This window comes from Haematobia irritans, chromosome 2 (assembly GCF_050003625.1).
Source record: "Haematobia irritans isolate KBUSLIRL chromosome 2, ASM5000362v1, whole genome shotgun sequence".
NCBI classification, from domain to species: Eukaryota; Metazoa; Arthropoda; class Insecta; order Diptera; family Muscidae; genus Haematobia; species Haematobia irritans.
Window position 1 is genome coordinate 140515137 of NC_134398.1, and position 21275 is coordinate 140536411.

General features: G+C 33.6%; 4 protein-coding genes and 1 long non-coding RNA gene across 5 annotated transcripts; 2 read left to right on the top strand and 3 right to left on the bottom strand.

Annotated features, from left to right (window-relative positions):
- Positions 1-431: 431 nt before the first annotated feature.
- On the top strand, positions 432-2321 carry Pus10 (Pseudouridine synthase 10). The gene is made up of 3 exons (XM_075296257.1): positions 432-633; positions 700-1451; positions 1661-2321. The coding sequence occupies exons 1-3, from the start codon at positions 514-516 to the stop codon at positions 2289-2291; spliced, it is 1503 nt and encodes a 500-aa protein (XP_075152372.1). The 5' UTR covers positions 432-513; the 3' UTR covers positions 2292-2321.
- Prosbeta4 (Proteasome beta4 subunit) lies at positions 2302-3287 on the bottom strand. Its single transcript, XM_075296259.1, has 3 exons — positions 3080-3287; positions 2777-3002; positions 2302-2715 (listed from the first exon to the last, which is right to left on the bottom strand). The coding sequence occupies exons 1-3, from the start codon at positions 3168-3170 to the stop codon at positions 2418-2420; spliced, it is 615 nt and encodes a 204-aa protein (XP_075152374.1). The 5' UTR covers positions 3171-3287; the 3' UTR covers positions 2302-2417.
- Positions 3288-5956: 2669 nt separating this feature from the next.
- On the bottom strand, positions 5957-7416 carry LOC142224110 (uncharacterized). The gene is made up of 3 exons (XR_012719037.1): positions 7161-7416; positions 6544-7093; positions 5957-6479 (listed from the first exon to the last, which is right to left on the bottom strand). It is a non-coding gene; the product is annotated as an uncharacterized LOC142224110 (long non-coding RNA).
- A 976-nt stretch (positions 7417-8392) lies between these two features.
- On the top strand, positions 8393-12094 carry LOC142226328 (signal peptide peptidase). Its single transcript, XM_075296263.1, has 4 exons — positions 8393-8677; positions 8766-8864; positions 10422-11272; positions 11338-12094. The coding sequence occupies exons 1-4, from the start codon at positions 8561-8563 to the stop codon at positions 11426-11428; spliced, it is 1158 nt and encodes a 385-aa protein (XP_075152378.1). The 5' UTR covers positions 8393-8560; the 3' UTR covers positions 11429-12094.
- Positions 12095-14884: 2790 nt separating this feature from the next.
- Positions 14885-19678, bottom strand: Hel25E (ATP-dependent RNA helicase 25E). Its single transcript, XM_075296264.1, has 8 exons — positions 19527-19678; positions 19041-19295; positions 18747-18967; positions 18496-18679; positions 17085-17203; positions 15989-16120; positions 15502-15904; positions 14885-15211 (listed from the first exon to the last, which is right to left on the bottom strand). Exons 2-8 carry the CDS (start codon positions 19237-19239, stop codon positions 15198-15200), a joined length of 1272 nt encoding a protein of 423 aa, XP_075152379.1. The 5' UTR covers positions 19240-19295; positions 19527-19678; the 3' UTR covers positions 14885-15197.
- Between the last annotated feature and the right edge of the window lie 1597 nt (positions 19679-21275).

The window sequence follows — 21275 nt, forward strand, 5'->3', positions numbered from 1 at the left end:
AATGAATTTGCCCTATATCCCTAATATAAAAAAACCAAAGTCTATGAACGTTTATAATTTCTAGTGATATGACATTGAAATCTTAAATTTTGTTGTATGTATTTCCCACATTGGGGTTCCGGAAAGGAAGAAAAACATTTTTGTCGACGATGTCATTGTTTTCTGCCCTAGCGGAAAAATGGTTCGCCTATTGTCTGTAATGTTCTTCTTTGGCAGAATTGAAAATACTGATGATTTTATTACTGGTAAATCTGCTTGGAAATAATTTCTAATTCGATTAGGTTAAAAAAAAGCCAGGTTAGAAAAACTGACGGCGTGGAAGAAAAAGTCATACAGAAAAAAATCGGGCTAGAAAAAACTGACGACGTAATGCTTTTCTGATCTCTAAATTACGATCCACTAATTATCACTATTTTTCATCTGTCATTCTAGTGTTTATAAACAACGTGTTGATGTTCCTCTCCTACACCGCAATATTTTAGAATTGAAATATTTAAGTAAAATTTTACCAGTATGATAAATCAGGAATTGGTAGATTTCTTAAAAGATCAAGGTGTTTGCGATGTATGTCAACTAAGATACTTAAAGGCTCGAGGTAACGAATATCGAGATTTAAAGGAAAGCTTTGAGAAGGTACCACCACCACCTTGCCATAATTTCTTAATATATTCTCACTACATTTTTTTTTTATCATCGTAGCTTAATGTGAATTATGAAGCTATTTCAAATTCGCTAGACTCCAATGAAACTGAAATTAAGAAAGCCAAATTAGAAGTATGTCCATGTTGTTTAGGTTTATTCTCCAAAAGTTTCCAATCGCATCTTATTGAATCCATTTTAAAAACCGATATTGGTAAATATGAATGTGATGATATTGTTATTGCCATTTGTATGCCCATGATTTTACAAACAAGGCAGATATCAATGTGGTATGCTTTAATTGAGAAATTTGGTAAACATATTGAAAAAGAACGAGCTCCAGACGTGCCACTAAAAGAAGCAGTGAAACTCATTATAAATCCCATTATTTGTCGAGAATTAAAAAAGAAGTATGACCCAAATGGCACAGGGATAATGATAAATATTTTACTATCTCACAACATGGAAGAAGACAACTTAAAGAATTTAAAAACATTACATGAAAAAGCGTTTCCTACACCTCCTAATACAAAACGACAGCCTGTCTCACGGGGAGTTTTGGAGAAACAATATACACCAAAACGGCTCAAAGAAGAATTGTTTAAGGAGTACTTTTCAGTCCCTCCAGGACCAGTATCTGAGAATCTAACCCTTGAGTCTATCCAATTGGCTGGACCAACTGTTTTTGTTGCTGGAAGATACCGCAAGATAACACGAGAACTGTCGCATACACCTTGGGTTTTAAATGGCAAACGAATAATGGAAGAAAGTATCGAGGAAATTATAATAAGGACAGTAGCTCCATTCTTTTGGTTGGTAATATTTATCTAAAGCCCGGTAGGCAGCTCTTGCGAAAATTCCTACATACATGTCAATAAGGCAGTTTGACATTGTGTTTCTTTTGGGACAAAATGTAAACTACCCAAAATGACTGTATTATGGGTAACAAAATTATCGCTAAAGGTGCATACCAGCCTTAAACTTATACAAAGGATATCAATTCAATTTTCTTTCTTTGTAGCAATGACACAACAAAGGTTATTTTTATGTCTAGTGGTCGAGAAGATGTAGACGTGAGGTGCCTTGGTAAAGGTAGACCCTTTGTATTGGAAATTCCTAACTCGACACTCACAACGTTACCCATATCTGAGGCTTATCGCATGGAATGCGATATTGACAAATCATCGAAGATATCGGTCCGTGATCTTCAAATGGTTAATCGTGAAGAATTAGTTTACATAAAATCTGGCGAGGAACAAAAGAAAAAATATTATAGAGCTTTATGTAAACTAGAAGGACCAGCCACTTTGGATATTCTTAAAAAATTGGACCTTCCAGAGGGTTTTGAAATTCAGCAGAAAACTCCCATTAGGGTACTTCACCGGCGGCCTTTACACACACGGCCACGAACTGTCTATAAGATGAAAGCATGGGTTCACAAAAATGACCCTCGTTTATTGGTATTGGATGTTGTGAGCCAAGCTGGAACTTATATTAAAGAGTTGGTACATGGTGAGTTCGGTCGAACAACACCTTCTGTTTCTTCCATTATTGGACAAGCTAAGGTTGATATTTTGGCGCTAGATGTTATGGCCATTGATTTAGACTGGCCGAAAGAAGTCGATAATAGTGTAACGCAGCAAAGTAAATAAAGGTTGGAAATTTCCTCAATAGAACGAAAATCCTGTTTTTATTTCTGCGCAGATTTATACAAAAAGTTTATTACCATATATTCTAAACCAAAAATCAATTGGCATTTCGAATGCCCTTAATATAAATTAAGCTTTATAACCAATTAGGTTATGTGAGGTGATCTGTGGCAAATCTTTGATACCATCCTTATCTACAACAGCTACATTAAACTTTGTGAGATTTATGACAAGGCGTTTTTGGATTTCTACCACACACTTCTTCAGTACATCATAGGCTTCCTCCTGGGTAATGTTATCATAGTGATATCTGTCGAAGATACTGGCACAGAACATGCCACCATATCCTTGGCCGCCATATTTTACAGACTTTGCATTGGCCAAATAATCGATGTAATGCAATTCAGGACCTTCTTTTGGATCATATCTGAAAATCGAAATGTTTAATAAAACGTTTGACAATTCTGAACAATGAGTCTTCTTCATACCCAGCCACAAACATGTTAACTTGATATGGAGTGCGCGACCTCAAGTAGTCAGCCAAATTTTTGCGAGTGAAGTGGGCAGCACATTTAGGACTCAAATCATACCCATTGCGCATTTTATACAGGGCTATATTTTTGGCAATGTACTCCGTAAATTGTACTGTATCGCCGGATTCGCCAATAACAGCAAACATTAAGTTATCGGCAATCTTTGTTATTTTGTTTTCATCTAAATAGGAATATTAGGGGTTTATGCAGTTTTCATTTTTGTAAAGTCATCGGAATTGTGCCTTGCGGTATACGAACCTTCCTTCATGACAATAATGGACCTCGCCTGAGTTGTGTCGGCAGCAACCATAACAAAGTCAGGACCACGTATACCCAAAATAGTCTCCATATTATTTAATGTTCTATAGTATTTGTATTCACAAGAGTTAAAATTTATTTGCAATAACCAAACCACCGTATGTACCGGAGTGACAATTGAGTTTTCGCGTCAAGTCATTACCAGAGATGCCATATTCAGTCTTAGTGCTTCTTTTTTAGGGTACATATATTTAGGTACATAAAAAGATATGTTTTTTTAATGGACATTCTTTCGATAAGGGATTTTCAAAAAAGGATACAAATAAATTTTTATCTCTATAAAAATGCTAATGTGCTCCCATTGTTTTATAAACATTAAGAGAAATAGATTTATTAACAAAAAAAACTGGTAATACATGCATCATTCTGTCAAAAGTGTGGCACGCTGTAGCAGTACGGCCAGATTTTACTAATTTGTTGTCCCTCGAAAATAACATTTGAAAACTTGCTTTTGTAAGGAAATGCGAATTTCAATTGTCGAAAATAGAGATGTTGCGCCGTTCATACCGTAATTTAATTTGGGCGACATTTTGGTAATTCTACGCTAGTGTGATTCTTTTGAAAGAAATCCTAGAAATAGAACTGATAGCGTTGGGAATAAAATCGAGCATTGAAATGCATAACATTTTCACAGCAGATATTCCAATTCCTGTAAACTGCACCGTCTCCATATTCGCAGACGACACGTCAATAATAAGTTCAGGCGTATATGCGTTAGATGTTTGTACAAATCTTCAAAATGGACTCGAAACAATCAATAACTATTTCAAGAGATGGAACATCTCGGTCAACCCAAATAAAACACAAGCCATTTATTTCACGAGGAAACGGAAACCCCGCTTCATACCACAAAATCCATTACTTTTCTTAAACCACCCTATAAACTGGGAAGTACAAGTTAAATACCTAGGGGTAATACTGGATAAAAAACTGCACTTTGCTGCTCACATATCTCATATCGTTCACAAAGTGAACAAAGTAATCAGGATTATGTACCCTTTGATAAATAGAAAATCCGAGCTAAATATATAAAATATGAAAATCTTATTAATATCAATATTCCTGCCAGTAATATTTTACTGTGCTCCACTATGGATAACATCTGCAAATTGCCATTTAAACAAACTTCAAGTAGTTCAAAATAGACTACTCAAACTTATTTACAATCTCCCCTGGCACTATTCTACACATAGACTACATAGTCTATCCGGTTTCCAACTTATCCAGGATAAAATGCAGAATATTTCAAATAATTTTGCATCTAGGTGTATTTCATCCCACTATGCTCATATCAACGAGATTGTTCCTTCCTAGATTCAGGCAGCATGACTGAGCTAAAAATCATCTAGTCAATTGTTTTAAATGAGTTTTTTCGTAGTGTATTTTTCTCATATTACAATAACAAACAATTTGCAGATGCAAAACATTATCAAACTATAAGTAACCTATTAATAATTAAGTAGAAAAGGATAATAGTTCCTAAACTCTTTGTTACAAACAATATATACGTATGTAAGAAAAATTGTAAATAAAGACACTTACACTTTCAAAAAAAAAAAAAAAAAAAAAAAAAAAATGCAGGATACGTTGTAATGCGCTTTACAGAATATCAGTTATTCCAGAATTAACCCTGCCAGCATTTCAAAGTTCCATTTCATCCTCATCGCTACCACAGACTCGTAAGTGACACTGCAACTATCGCCAACTGTGATAGTATTTTGCCATCACTATTCGCATGAAAGTATTTTGCCGTCACTATTGTTAGAAGAGCCATTTTTTATTTTGTGAAACACCAAGCACAACTAACTTCTTATAATTTATTTAAATAAAATCGATAATGAAGTGCTGAAAACATAGTTATTTCGCTTAAAATTGTAAAAGGTATATTGGTGAACAATTTTTGACTTTCCAAATGGAATAAAGTGATAGTTTTTCAAATATTTTTCCAGACACGCTGCCTCCATTGGGAATAAAATTACTGGACGCTACAACATGTAACTTGTAACTCAACATCAATCTTTTATTAATGCATAAAAATATGTTAAATGTGATGTAATAGTCGTATAAATGTTATATTTATGAGAATTTTAAAATGTCTAATAAAATTATTAAACATCTAAACAATCGTGTTTTACTTGATTCTTTTACAACTATCTAAAAATTCACTTTTTCTGATTGTTTGAAGGGGCTCTTGTTGGCGTCCTTCCAAATGTATCCAGAAGGACACCTTATAATTGCACTCATGCGATACTTTTTTGTAGTAACTTGGCGTGGTACAACTTCTCAATAGTGACGGCGCTTTTCCGAGGAGTTTTGGATATCGTATACAACTGTGTTCGACGTAGTGGGGATTCTCAGAAGCGCCCCCAAATTCAAAAAATGTTGGCAGGGAAGTTATAATGTACACAATATATGGGATATGTTCGACACGAGCACTGTCGTCCGGAATAACTGATACTCTGTAAAGCGCATAACGAAAGGAGATTTTAAGTGATCTTGGTTTCTTCAAATAAATTCGGATTTAATAAATGTTTTCTTTATGGTGTTTTGAGATCAGTTAAACCAGCATATCTTATTTCTTATTTCCGATTCTTGAGTACATCAACAAAAAACAGACATTACCCTCAACAGTGAAATTCAACACATTAGCAATAATATCTCAAGTGTTATCCTCAAATTGAAATGCATCGCTGCTCAATAATTTGTCAAACAATTTTCGATGCGAGTCAAATTCAAAATTAACATCGTTGCAAATACATTTCAACCTAAATTTGTATGAATGATATCCCCACTTCAAATTGAAAGTCAAAGCCAAAATTCTATGAATTTTTTATAATTTATTCATTTTCATCAAAATAAAATATATAATAATACACTACACTACATAATACACTACAATACCAATTGATAAATAATAATCTTATTAAACATACCAACAAATAAAAAAAACAAACAACAAAACTTTAAATATCTTAAACATTATTACTAAACACTTTTGCATTGATAATTCGATTTCCTTCCTTTTGGTTCCTTCCTTTTATTAACATGCGGACAATTTGAAATTAGGAACGTACTGGACCGCGTGTTAGAATTGTTTTCCAGCAGAAGAAAGTCACAAAATATCCATTTTGAACTGATAATAGCATATGAATTAAACTGACGATGTGATACACATTTTCATCCAGAAGTTGTTGATTTCAACAATTTGTTGTTTTTAACAATTTTAATTGGTTGCACTTGTAATGTTTCTGGAAACTTTTTCTTGTCGATAATCCACTCATTTTTCATTGGTCAGCTTCTTATTGTTTGCAAGAAAGTAGCATCCAAAGATTTTAGTTTTCTGCAAAGAGATTTAAATTTAGTGACTTCTCTAAGTGCTAATTTAATTTTTCATATTGACGTACCAATTATTATAAACTATTTGAAGCAGTTCCAGTTAATTGTCCACCATTTTTTCATTGGTCAGCTTTTTAATGTTTTCAAGAACGTCCCTGCCAACATTTTTTGAATTTGGGGGCGCTTCTGAGAATCCCCACTACGTCGAAAACAGTCGTATACGATATCCAAAACTCCTCGGAAAAGCGCCGTCACTATTGAGAAGTTGTACCACGCCAAGTTACTACAAAAAAGTATCGCATGAGTGCAATTATTAGGAGCCCTTATGGATACATTTAGAAGGACGCCAATAAGAGCCCCTTCAAACAATCAGACCAAGTGCATTTTAAGATAGTTGTAAAAGAATCATTGTGGTCAAGTAAAACACGATTGTTTAGATGTTTATTAATTTTATGAAACATTTATAAATTCTCATAAATATAACATTTATACGACTACCACATCACATTTAACACATTTTTATGCATTAATAAGAGATTGATGTTGAGTTACAAGTTGTAAGTTAAATGTTGTAGCGTCTATCAGCCAATACTTTTATTCCCAATGGATTCAGCGTGTCTGGAAAAATATTTGAAAAACTATCACTTTATTCCATTTGGAAAGTCAAAAATTGTTCACCATATACCTTTCACAATTTTAAGCGTAATATCTATGTTTTCAGAACTTTATTTTCGTTTTTATTTAAATAAAATATAACAAGCTGGTTGCGCTTGGCGTTTCACAAAAAATAAAATGGCTCTTCTAACAGTAGTGATGGCAAAATACTTTCATGTACATTTTGTACTTTTTGATATGCTTCCCCCATCACAGTTCGCGATGGGTGTGGTGACATTTACGAGTCTGTGGTAGCGATGAGGATGAAATGGAACTTTGAAATGCTGGCAGGGGTAGTATCCATAATTTTAGTTTTCTGCAAAGAGATATACATTTAGTGACTTTCTTAAAGCTTTATTTCATTTTTTATTTTCACTTCCCTATTTTTATAAACTATTTGGTTATTTGTCTAAAATTTTCCATTTTTTTATTTCTTGCAATTGACCACGAACTTCGTATAATTACAAATAAGAATTGAAAACCACATGGTTTTTTCGTTGCATTTTAGGGTAGTGTTTTGTCAAAGTTTTCTCATATTATCTTCAACACCTTTTCAAAGATTTCGTCAACATTTTGGCAATTTGGAAGTAATTCGCAAACAATTTGAAGATGTATTGAAAATGAGCTATTTCAAGTCAAGTTGAATTTATGTTGAAAATTATATTTACCCTCAAACTGAAAAGTTGTTGCATTTGAAAAACGCTCATCCTGAGTTTATTGGGTAGTGTTCATGTTTTCAAAAAAAGTTAATATCCCATTTTTCTCACGAAGCTTAGCAGTTTAGTCATTGACAATCTCTGTCTCACACTTATTCATTATTTTTTTAGAAATGTGCATTGAGGATTTTGCTAGATTTTTAGATTTTTAAGTTTTTTTTTTATAGTTTTAGAATTTTTCGTGTTAGTGCCTTAGCAATTTTTTATGTATGTAATTTATATTTTAAATCTCATTATTGCTCTACTTTATATATCTATCAACATATGGCCCATGGGGGCTCAGTTTGATTAAATAAATAAATAAATGCACAGATCCTAAACCAACGTTTTTATGAAATCTAACTCTTGTAAATTTGAAACTAAACGCATAGTAAAAAGACCGTCAAATTCAAAAATATTGGAAGGGAACTGTCTAATCGGCAAATGCATACCGACCTTTATTAACTCTGATCAAAGTTATTGTATACTAAATCCGGCAACATTGTTTTTAGTGTGAATACAACCTTACTTTAATGACATTTGACACGTCAAATATCTGTCAATTCTTTTTGCAAGTGCAACAACAAAAACCATATTGAGTGCGTGTCATTTTCTCTCCTGTGCAGCAATTTTCTTCGCATATTTGATATTTTTAAGAAGAAATAAGGAGCAAATAGTGTTGCAAGTAGAACGTTAGCCTTAGATTTACAAAATAAAATAAATTAAGAAAACAGATATGTCTGAGCAAGTTGTGGACCAAGTGGTCGAAGTAGTGAAAGATGCAGTAACGGAAGCAGTCGAAAATGCAACTAATAGCGAAACGATAACAAATGCTAAAACACCTAGTACACCTGTAAGTTAGCTATATTAAATATGTGGTTTTTTATATGGGACCTTTTATCTGCTAACTTCATATAAAAATACTCCATCTTTTTTTTTAGGAAGGAATCGCAGTTGCCTATGGAAGCTTAGTCATTATGGCAATGCTGCCCATAGTATTTGGTTCCATACGTTCGGTCAAATTGCACAAAGCCAAAAAGGTAAGTTGATAATATCCAGTTAATTCATAGTGTCTTATCACTATGGCTTATATCATAAGCCGAATAGGTGTTTTAGACGCTTATTTAAAAATATATGAGAAGACAAGAGAAGGGATCTGGTTATACACGTCATAATATGGAGAAACAAGTGCATTATACAGTAATGTATATTTACTCTATTTTTATTGAAACAACTCACGTCTAAGACCACATCAGCAGTGTGTGTACGTGTACATATTTAAGCATGCAAATAGGGTAGTTAAAATATTCTATACATCCAGACAGAAACTATTCAGAGTTTTTGGATGTTGTGATATGAATAGGATCACTATCATTAATGAAAAATAATACATTTTCATACGAGAAAAAAGATTATGTACAATGATAGGAAATTAAACATATTAAATTTTTATTACTTTCATAATATGTTTTAATTGTGTTCTTTGAAATTTACTAGCGTCATTCCAGTACTCTACTAGGTCTAACCTACCAAAGCCTAATCCTGTCCAAAACCCCCAATCCGCAAGGGCAATTTTACCTTTTGATATTCTCAAAAATCCTAGTCCAACTATGGTCATTTCGACTTCAAAAAATTGGCATAAAAACATTAACCCCTTTAACTGAAGAAATATCATTTAATTTCTATATTATTCCTGTCTGACTAACATACAATTTTTACAACTACAACTGCTGACAGTTTCAATTCAATATAATCAAGACTTATCGATTCTTTTTCCTTTAATCTTTGACAATTTGCCATTAACGTTCCAACGTTGGGACATTCGCATCTTTACGTATCTGGTTTTCGTAAAAACAGTAATTTTCAATGAGATATATTGGGATTTGGACCAATATGGGCCATTTTAACCTTGGAGCTTGGGCAGACCACTACGCATTGATGGGAATTTAAGGACATCAGTTATTCGTAGTAAAAATTGACCGATTCTGATAGAAAATGTGCCAATTTATTGAAAACATGTTATCTGGATTTAAGTTTTCATCGGAGTGTCTCCGAATATCGAACTACTACATGCACATTTCCGCTTCTATTATTCTAAAAAGCTTAAAGTGCGTGGGTGTAGTCAGAATTAAGCTCTATGAAGAATCATTACAATAAATCACTAATGTTGACAAAACTATATAAAGCAACAAAAATGCTGATCGTGCAATGTAGTTTTATATTCAAGTAGAATAAGTGTGATAACATCTAATTCTGTCTATAGGTCCTCTTCTATCATTAGTTTTTATTTCGTTTTTTTTGTTTGTTTCTTATATCCCTATCCCAGTCCCGGAAGAAGGGTTTTTTCACCGAATGGATGAAAATGGTCAGATCGATTTTAAACGTCGAATTCAAACGTTTCTCATATATAAACAATCATGAATGAAAATCATCACCCAGCCAGTGGTTTTTCCTTTCGAAAGGCAATATTTTTGAATGCCAAAAGGCAGTCTCCCTTGAATTTAATATAGGCGGTACAGAATATAACCTGCTCATTTTGACTTTCTTTTCCCGTTTTCTTTCTAAATATTTTTTCTCTTTTTTTGTTTCTTTTACAGATTAGCGGAGAAAAGGCAGATACGATGACCAAAAAAGATGCTATGTTCTTCCCCATCATTGCATCGGTAGCTCTATTTGGTCTTTATACCTTCTTCAAAGTGTTCTCTAAAAATCATATTAACCTATTACTTACTGGCTATTTCTTCTTTTTGGGAGTTATTGCCTTGGCCCATTTGCTCAGTCCAATAGTGAATTCACTAATGCCAGCTGCTGTACCAAAAATACCATTCCATATTCACTTTACCAAAGGTGAAGGCAAAAATAAAGAAGATCTCATTAATTATAAATTCTCCACCCATGACATTGTATGTTTGGTCTTATCCACCGTCATTGGTGTATGGTACTTATTGAAAAAGCATTGGATAGCCAATAATCTCTTCGGTTTGGCATTCGCAGTTAACGGCGTTGAAATGCTGCATTTGAATAATATTGTTACTGGATGCATTCTCTTGAGCGGCTTGTTCTTCTATGACATATTTTGGGTTTTTGGAACCAATGTAATGGTTACTGTGGCCAAAAGCTTTGAGGCTCCCATTAAACTAGTCTTTCCACAAGATTTGATCACCAACGGTTTAAGTGCGTCAAACTTTGCTATGCTTGGATTAGGTGATATTGTTATTCCTGGAATATTTATTGCACTTTTGCTACGTTTTGATCATAGCACAAAGCGTAAGAGCCGCATTTACTTTTACTCCACATTGATCGCCTATTTCCTTGGATTAATGGCCACCATATTCGTTATGCACGTCTTCAAACATGCCCAACCAGCTTTGTTGTATTTGGTACCAGCCTGCATGGGTACACCATTATTAGTGGCTTTAGTTCGGGGTGAATTAAAGATCCTGTTCGCGTAAGTTAAAAAAATTGTAATGTCGTAATCCATAATTAACAATGTATTTATCTATTGATTTTTAGTTACGAAGATCATCCTGAAGAGAAACCAGTAAAGAAGGAAAACAAAGAAAGCAGCAACAGCAAAAAGAATGAATCTAAAAAAGCCAAATGATTGTCAGGCGATTTTCACACGCACACTGATACATCCACAAATATGAGTACCACCACCACCATCAACAACACCCCACAACATTCTTCCTCTTCGGCAGTTGTTAAACGATATCCTAAACATTTTTCTATACGTCCAAACTCATATATATGAAATCGGAAAATGACATTTTCGTTCCACAGCATCCAACCACAACTAATGAAACAAATATTACAAACTTTGATTTTATGTCCTTTATTTTAGGAGCTTGTTTAGTTGCAATGTTATAATTTTTACTACTACTATATTACATAAAAAAATATTTGTCTTTTTTATATAAAAAAGCATAATAATATTAATTATAAAACAATGTAGTTTAGTATTTAAGGACCGGATTTATCGTCGACTCTATGCTATCCCTATATAAAATATGCATAAATGTGTAAATAATAAGATATCTGCCTTTCTTCCGCTTCTCTTATATAAGTTTCTATTTATGAAAAACTATTTAACAACTGCATTTCTTGGCAGTTTATCATCGCTTGACTTAAAACAAACCTGATTATTGGAAAGAAAACATTCACACCCCAAAACAAATGTAATTAAAATATATATAAAGAAATAATATTATTTAGAAACGTTTTCTTTTTCTCTGAATGAAGATGAAATAAATTAAAATTTTTACTGTAACTTATTCTTGTGTTTGTAATGAACTTTTCTGCGGATGCGAAAATAATGTAGGTTTGAAATGCAAAAGAATTCGAACAGATTTAGAGTTTGAGACAATTCAATGACATTTATTCGTGCCTGTTCTGGTACACACGTGTATCGCTTTTGAGAGGTGTCACACTTAAGAGGTGTTCTGGACTATTTTTGTGAGGTGGCACACTTAAGAGGGTTTCTTCGGTGTATATTTTTAGGGATTGTTTTTACCCTTTTCCACATTCTATTGTAAGTTTACCGGCAAAATAGGTTTTTTGTTTCCTGTCTCCAAATAAAAGTGTATTGCAGAAAAAATCAGCCGTAAGAAAATTTAGAATTTTTGATCGAAAAATGTAAACTGCTGATTTTTTCTGCAACAGACTTTTAATTGCAGACAGAAGAAACGGTACGGTCACAATGGGCAAATATTTGACAGAAATCAAAAAGTAATTCCTCGCCACAGCCAAACCAGTGAACGTTGTTAGCTCATATTGGGTACATAACATCACAATAAGAGTGTTTTTAAAAACCGATATGCAGATATTTCCTAAATGGTCCTGTATAAGGCCTTTGTAAGGCTTAGTTACATATGAAAATAAAATAAATTAAATTAAAAATGTTTGACACACATTTTGGTCAAATACTTGCTTAGTGTGGCCACTGTCTTATATTTGAATGTGGAAAAAGGTAAAAACAACCCCTAAAAATATACACCACTTAGAAGAAATTTTTATTTAGTTTTATAAAATTTATATTTATATTTAGTTTTATAAAATCTTATTTTGTGGCATATTCAACTGATTTTGCTCAAAAACACATTACAGTTTCAGAATCTGTTATTTGTTTGTGTTAAGTCTTTCGACTTTGCATACGATTGCTGTACACCTGGTCCACACCGAAAAAAAATTTGGTGTACGTTTTTCAGATATGTGACGGTGAAAAGTTTTTCGATCAGTGTGCTTGAACTTTTAATGGCGAATATCCTCAAATTACTCGCGGTGACATTCATAAATGTCATCAATAAAAAACTAGGAACCTCCCCATAAATTTTTACCAACGAATATCAAACTCGATATTCTCATAGACTGGACCGTAACACTAATAAAATCCAAAAAATACATTTGCGATAGTAGTTTCAAGTTTTCCAGGAATTTGACATACCCCAATAGGGTGTTTTCAGTCCTTGATAATTACTAATAGTCCGACATTAAATAAAAAAATAATTTTGAAATATAAAACTTGTTATGCAATGAAATTGATGCGAAAATTATGTAATTCCTCAATATGGCATCCCAATACAAAATTCATTGAGGATAGTCCAAATTTATAGTAATCCCAAACATCTTTGAAATATCTTTTTTACAAAGCCTATTAGCTGATAAGTCCCCGGTCTAACAAAGAAAAACACATTTTTTTGTCAAAATTCGTTTTTATTATTCAACATAGTTCCCTTCAAGAGCGATACAACGATTATAACGACCTTTCAATTTTTTGATGCCATTTTGGTAGTACTCCTTCGATTTTGCCTCAAAATAGGCCTCAGTTCCAGCGATCACTTCTTCATTGCAGCCAATTTTTTCCCCTGCGAGCATCCTTTTGAGGTCTGAGAACAAGAAAAAGTCGCTGGGGGCCAGATCTGGAGAATACGGTGGGTGGGGAAGCAATTCGAAGCTCAATTCATGAATTTTCGCCATCGTTCTCAATGACTTGCGGCACGGTGCGTTGTCTTGGTGGAACAACAATTTTTTCTTCTTCATATTGGGCCGTTTTTCCGCGATTTCGACCTTCAAACGCTCCAATAACGCCATATAATAGTCACTGTTGATGGTTTTTCCCTTCTCAAGATAATCGATAAAAATTATTCCATGCGCATCCCAAAAAACAGAGGCCATTACTTTGCCAGCGGATTTTTGAGTCTTTCCACGCTTCGGAGACGGTTCACCGGTCGCTGTCCACTCAGATGACTGTCGATTGGACTCAGGAGTGTAGTGATGGAGCCATGTTTCATCCATTGTCACATATCGACGGAAAAATTCGGGTGTATTAGGAGTTAACAGCTGCAAACACCGCTCAGAATCATCAACACGTTGTTGTTTTTGGTCAAATGTGAGATCGCGCGGCACCCATTTTGCACAGAGCTCCCGCATATCCAAATATTGATGAACGATATGACCAACACATTCCTTTGATATCTTTAAGGCCTCTGCTATATCGATCAACTTCAATTTACGGTCATTCAAAACCATTTTGTGGATTTTTTTGATGTTTTCGTCGGTAACCACCTCTTTCGGGCGTCCACTGCGTTCACCGTCCTCCGTGCTCATTTCACCACGCTTGAATTTTGCATACCAATCAATTATTGTTGATTTCCCTCTTTCGGGCTTCCACTGCGTTCACCGTCCTCCTCACTCATTTCACCACGCTTGAATTTTGCATACCAATCAATTATTGTTTATTTCCCTCGGACAGAGTCCGGAAACTCAGCAAGCCAAGTTTTTGCTTCCACCGTATTTTTTCCCTTCAGAAACCAGTATTTTATCAAAACACGAAATTTCTTTTTTTTTTATTTTTTTCACAATAACAAAATTTGCTTCACAAAAGACGCTCTATCTCACAAACTAATTGACTTACAGACGCCAGATTTTGACACGAATCATTTGAAGGTTGGTACTATATAAAAATAATATGCATTTAATACTAGCGACGCCATCTATGTGTCAGACCGGGGACTTATCAGCCAACCTGTTAGGTAGACAAAATATGAAATGAAACACAATATTTTCACTTAGTTTATGATGACATTCATTAAAAAAATGAGGCCATTTGTATTTATTTTACCCAGATTTGCTTTAAAATAAGCAAATACATTTTTTTCCAATAATGAGTAAAATTATATAAAACACATATCTAGTTTTTTTCTAAATATACCAAATTAAAGGTGAATGCATATGTTTAGTTTATTTAAACTTTTTCAGTTAGTCAGTAAGAATATTGGGTGTTTTGTTGGGGGTATAGTTACTAAATACACTGTTATCCAAACCGATATAAAATAAGCCAGTTGGTTAGCAGGTATGTTTAATACATCATTTATTTATCGTCCTTCAACTGCAAAGAAAAATAAAACAAGTTTTAGAGGAACATATGCATATTTCGTACAGTTAAATCGGTAAATTTCAAGTGTGCGTGGATGGGTCCAATGAGAACTTAAACTTAGCTTAAAACACACAGACATTGGACGACACTCTCTCTTCCACAAGTGGTAAAAACATCAATGTCGGTCGGTCCACATGATTGAAATTTCAGCAGCCATAGTAAATTGGTCTTACATCATGTGATGCGGGTTGATGTTAAATACTTATCAGACCATCCACACAGATTAATTAATTTCTACTTACTGTAAGACGATAAATCTATTTCATCCGGCAGTTCGGTGATATTCACATCAAATCTATCCTGAACTTCGTTGAGAATTTTAGCATCGGCTTCATCCGATACAAATGTAATGGCCAAACCCTTAGTACCAAAACGACCCGCACGAGCCACACGATGCAAATAAGTATCAGAATCCTCGGGCATATCATAATTGAATACAATATTGACACGTTCAATATCCATACCACGTCCAAACAAATTTGTGGCCACCAGTATACGCTTTTGGAAATCCTTGAACTGTTGATAACGATTGAGACGTTCTTCTTGAGTCATACCACGATGTATACCAATAGCGGGGAAATTTTGTTCAGTCAACAATTGAGCTAATGCCATACAACGTTGAACGGATTTCACGAATATCACCACCTAGATAATACAAACATTTGGAAACATGAAACGTAGTACCAACTAGTAGTTGTATTGCATTTTTTTTTTAACGAAAAAACATACTTGATTGAATTCCAGTACATCCAAAAGTTCGAACAATTTTTTGTTCTTTTCATTCTCCTTTAGTTTAACATAATGCTGTTGAAGACCATGTAAGGTCAATTTGGCTTCATCATCTACATATACTTCCATAGGCTGCGGGGAATAACAACAAATTAAAATTATTAGAAAACAAATTTCATGTAACACAATAGGAACATTGCTAATTTTTTTCAGTAGTACTATGTATTTTTGAACCTATATTGTTATGTTTACTCTACATACGGCTACACACAACCACCAAAGACGTGCTCTCAAAACACAGTTGTTTTTCAACAGCAAACAATTGCCGTTTGCCGCTCCACAAAAACATTGTAAGTTACAGCGGTAGAAGTCACTGGCTAGGCAATTTCACAGGCCATCTTGACAGTCACCAACTGAAAGTGGAGTAGGTTGGTCCATGGTAGGGTTTCCATATTGATGATTTTATGTTGAAATTAATTCGTCCGCCATATTGGCACTCTAAGAACATGATCCAAATATTACAAATATCTCCAGTTTAAGTATGTATTATGATAATTATGGTGAGATGATTATTTAAATCATATATTATTAGATCACTTTGGATCATTATTTTATAAACCGCAAGTAATATTTTATAGGATGTTACGATTGAAATTACCGTTTATGTTTTATTAATTTACTAGCCTCCCACAAAACGAACGTTTGGGAGGCATCACGGCGTTCTTACTATTTATTAGCATTACAAATGCTTTTTCCCGTTTTATTTCTTCCCGCGAAGTGTTACAAATTTCCAGAAAAATAAGGGCATTTTACTAGCCGCTTTTAGTATCTCTCATTTTTTTTGTTTACCCTTAGACAAGAACATTATCAGATTTTCAAATATTTAGGCCCGTTTTTCCGTAGAACCATTAATTTTGTTTACTTTTTTGCGCGGAAGGCGGCAATACAAGCATGATGTATATAAAATATATTTCAAGTTGCCTGTGGTGTTTGAGATAATGCTTTGTGGTGGCACAACTAATGGTAACGTTTGTGTGGCAACAACTAGGTATAGTAGTAGTAGAAGTATGGATAGATAAACGTTGTTGATATTTACATCTTGCATGAATTTTTTGCAAACCGGACGTATGTCTTTGCTTAATGTGGCGGAAAACATCATAACTTGTTTTCCGTGGGGTGTGCTGCGGAAAATTTCCTGGACATCGCGACGCATATCTAAAATGAAATGGTAGAATATTGCATTAGTTGGCAATCAACCCTTCAATGCTTATCAGCAAATGGTGACTATAACTATTTAGACCTAGCTAAATACTAAAAGTGTAATTATTCATTTATAAGGGAGAAATCAGCCAATGGTACCACCCTTGTGTCGAAAGAACACCAAAGATTTTCAAGATAATCGTGTCCCTGTAATGTTACTGACAACTATAAGAACTCATTGATAATATAGAAGTTCACCATTAGTGCCATTACAATGTCTAATGTAATGTGTATCCATAACAATAGCCAGACTCTATACATCCTAAACCCTACCCTTGTTTTATTTATTCAAAAAATATTTTACGTATAGTGATTTTTAACGATGAATCGTGTCACAAACAAGCAACGCTTTCAAATTATTGAGTTTGATCAAAATGCGCGGTTTGATAATCGCGCATGAACTATGTAAAGTAACGAAGCTCATTTTTGGATCAATGAGCAAAATTTGTCGATTTTTTAAAAGCTGCCAATGCATCCAGAAAAAGTCAGTTTTTTGCAGATTATGTGCTGTTGGTATCATTGGACCGCACTTTTACAAAAATGATGCGAATCATAACATAACTGTCAATGGTGAGCGCTACCGTTATATGATATACAAGGTTTTTTTTCAAATGGAGTAACAATGGAGTTATTAAGAGGCGAATTCGGTGAACATTTTATTTCATGTCCAGGACCGGCCAATTGACTGCCTAGATCGTGCAATAAAACGCCCTTTTACTATATTTTGTGGGGCTATGTTAAAGCTCATGTCTATACATACAATTGACGCATTGGAAGATAACATTGTTAGGGTATAACAAAATTGGACTAGAGTATGCCAAAATTGAGACCCAGTTGTGTTCAATATTTGCATGAAAAAATATTCAAACATTGACTTGTATTTATTAAATTATATGTACTACCGACTCATACAAAGATTTCATTATTTTTTCTGAATTTTTTTTTTTTTTTTTTTTTTTTTTCGAAAAATGTATAGCTCTGAAAAAATCACCCTTTCCTAAAACTAATAAAGGCCTATAAAATATATTTCATGATAAAAAAAAACAAATTCTGAGTAGTCGAATACCACGTTTTTAAATTAAAATACATTAACAAATTCAATTTGCTCTCCAACGGAAGAAGCGATCGTGTAAACAACGATAACTTTTGCTACAAAATTTTAAACCTAAATTGTCGAAAACAATTACAATGCACCAATATATGCTTTTGTTTCATTTAGAGCTATTTATATTAAAATTATGACTTACCGAGTTGCTCCAACATTTTGTCACACTCATCAAGAATGAAATGTTTCAAATGCTTCAAATTTAATTTCTTGTTGCGTATCAAAGCTAAAATGCGCCCAGGTGTGCCTACTACGATATGGGGTGTGACATTCTTCAAAGTTTCTTCGTCTTTTTGTATGGACAAACCGCCAAAGAAAACGCCTACCTATATGTGTTAGAGAATATATGTTAGAATCCAAAATTGACATATAGACGAAAATTTTATCAATCACCTTAACTGAAGGCATATATTTAGAAAAACGTTCGTATTCCTTACTAATTTGGAAGGCAAGCTCACGAGTGTGACACATGACAAGAACATAGACAACGTTCTCGGTTGGTTCCAGTTGCTGCAAGGTGGCAAGTACAAACACTGCAGTTTTACCCATACCAGATTTTGCTTGGCAAAGAATGTCCATGCCTAAGACTGCTTGAGGAATACATTCATGTTGAACTGCAATACATACAAATAACACGTTGTAAAACTCATTATGACTCAATTTTTTTCCGAAGAATATTTGTCTTACCTTCGGAGGGATGCTCAAAACCACAATCAACAATGGCTCTTAATATTTCAGGCTTTAGAAGGAAATCGCGGAAACCAGAACTGTGTATGGATACATAAGTACCCTTTACATCCTTTTTGGGAGCCTCCTGCGTTTCGGCAACGGTGGTCTCGGTTTGTTCCTCATCCTCGTAATCCAAAAGATCATCATTATCAGCCATTTTCTTGTTTTGTGTTTTGTTAGCTCTTGTTCAATTAATTAAAGCCGCTTTTTGTGCTATAAGAGTAAATGAGAAATATTTTTTAAGACATGCAAAATATGTATTTGGATTGGTAAATTGGCATATTTTCACCGGCGGCCGCCATTTTTAAAACATGATGAGGTTAGATATGAAATCACTACCAAATTGTAGCAGGCTTAATAGATTGCACAAATTGTAATTTCAATAAAATGAACGCATTCTCCTTGGATTTCCTCGCATTCTTAAATATATTTTCCGTTCCTTACCTTTATAAATGCTTTGTCAATGCCTTCTCAAATTTTTTTCAATGAAATTTCACAATTTCTCTTTCACGCAGTCACAGCATACAACCTTTTTCCTCGGCGTGTCAGCTTGGTATTTTCTTCAGTATGTAAGCGCATTTATAATATTGTGTACAGTGTTGCCAACTCACATTTTTTATTTGGCCTAAATTATAACGTATGCTCAATTAAGCGTTAACGCTCAGTTGGACTTCTCATACAATAAACACAAACGTTTGAAAAATGCTAAATATCAACAATTTTTCAAACATTTTTTCAAAGGAATAGGGTAATATTCAAGTTGAGAAATTCTTGAGAAAATCGCCTTCTCAACAAAAACAGACGTTACCCAATAAACACAAACGTTTGAAAAATGTTAAATTTCAACATTTTTTCAAAGGATTAGTGTAATATACAAGTTAAGAAATTGTTGAGAAAATCGCGTTCTCAACAAAAAACAGACATTACCATCAACAGTAAAATTCAACACATTAGCAATGATGTCTCAAGTGTTATCCTCAAATTGAAATGCATCACTACTCAATAATATCTCAAACAATTTTTGATGCGAGTCAAATTAAAAATAAACATCGTTGCAAATACTTTTCAACCAAAATTTGTATGAATGATATCCCCACTTCAAATTGAAAGTCAAAGCCAAAATTCTATGAATTTTGTATAATTTATTAAATTTCGTCAAAAAAATATATAATAATACACTACAATACCAATTGAAAAATAATAATCTTATTAAACATATCAACAAATAAGAACAAAACAACAAACAACAAAGCTTTAAACATCTTAAACATTATTTGTAAACACTTTTGAATTGATAATTCGATTTCCTTCCTGTTGGTGTCATAAACAGCATTAAAATTTATTAATATGGGGGCAATTTGAAATTAGAACGTGCTGGACCACGTGTTAGAATATATTTCCAGCAGAAGGAATTCACAAAATATCCATTTTAAACTTATAATAGGATGTAAATTAAACTGACGATGTGATGCACATTTTCATCCAGAAGTTGTTGATTTTAACAATTTGTTGTTTTTAAAAATTTTAATTAGTTGCACTTTGAAATGTTTCTGGAAACTTATTCTTGTCTATAAACCACTCATTTTCCATTGTTCAGCTTCTTAATTTTTGCAAGGATGTACCATCCAAAGATTTTAGTTTTCTGCAAAAAGATTTAAAAATGTTGATTTAATTTTTCATATTGACTTACCAATTATTATAAACTATTTGAAGCAGTTCCAGTTAATTGTCCAATATTTTGTCATCGGTCAGCTTTTTAATGTTTTCAAGAACGTAGAATCCATGGCTGAACAAGAAGGTTAAATCGTGGACCCATATGATTACAATTTTTTTATTTCGGCAAAATTTTAAGATGTCAAAATCATTGTTTATGGTGGTAGCAGCTCTCCAAATGACACTGCATAACAAATGCATCTAAAACCAACTCACGCATTCATAGCTGGAGAATTATTCGAAGATGATGATTTGACTGACTTCCATTCTTAACTTTGGTGTGTATTATAGTCTGATTTGTCTCATATCGGCGTTCCTTGGATGAATTATCCACTTCACAATCACTCATTGGTGACGCAATTAAATTTGAACCTTCACTTTTCTCTGGATTTTAATTATTTTTTTCAGGACAATTGAAAATTCTTTTATCAGCTGATTTTGGCTTCTTAAAATTGTAAACAACATATTGAAAATTTTGTT

Bases quoted from the DNA above. Each gene is read 5' to 3' on its own strand.
- Pus10 (XM_075296257.1), top strand. From the start codon at position 514: ATGATAAATCAGGAATTGGTAGATTTCTTAAAAGATCAAGGTGTTTGC. The intron at 634-699 runs GTACCACCACCA...TTATCATCGTAG, and splicing joins TAAAGGAAAGCTTTGAGAAG to CTTAATGTGAATTATGAAGC. The intron at 1,452-1,660 runs GTTGGTAATATT...CTTTCTTTGTAG, and splicing joins ACAGTAGCTCCATTCTTTTG to CAATGACACAACAAAGGTTA.
- Prosbeta4 (XM_075296259.1), bottom strand. From the start codon at position 3,170: ATGGAGACTATTTTGGGTATACGTGGTCCTGACTTTGTTATGGTTGCT. The intron at 3,003-3,079 runs GTTCGTATACCG...ATTCCTATTTAG, and splicing joins CATTATTGTCATGAAGGAAG to ATGAAAACAAAATAACAAAG. The intron at 2,716-2,776 runs GTATGAAGAAGA...TTCGATTTTCAG, and splicing joins GTTAACATGTTTGTGGCTGG to ATATGATCCAAAAGAAGGTC.
- LOC142226328 (XM_075296263.1), top strand. From the start codon at position 8,561: ATGTCTGAGCAAGTTGTGGACCAAGTGGTCGAAGTAGTGAAAGATGCA. The intron at 8,678-8,765 runs GTAAGTTAGCTA...CTTTTTTTTTAG, and splicing joins CTAAAACACCTAGTACACCT to GAAGGAATCGCAGTTGCCTA. The intron at 8,865-10,421 runs GTAAGTTGATAA...TTTCTTTTACAG, and splicing joins AATTGCACAAAGCCAAAAAG to ATTAGCGGAGAAAAGGCAGA.
- Hel25E (XM_075296264.1), bottom strand. From the start codon at position 19,239: ATGGCTGATAATGATGATCTTTTGGATTACGAGGATGAGGAACAAACC. The intron at 18,680-18,746 runs GTGATTGATAAA...TAACACATATAG, and splicing joins AATATATGCCTTCAGTTAAG to GTAGGCGTTTTCTTTGGCGG. The intron at 16,121-17,084 runs GTAAATATCAAC...TATTCCCCGCAG, and splicing joins GCAAAAAATTCATGCAAGAT to CCTATGGAAGTATATGTAGA.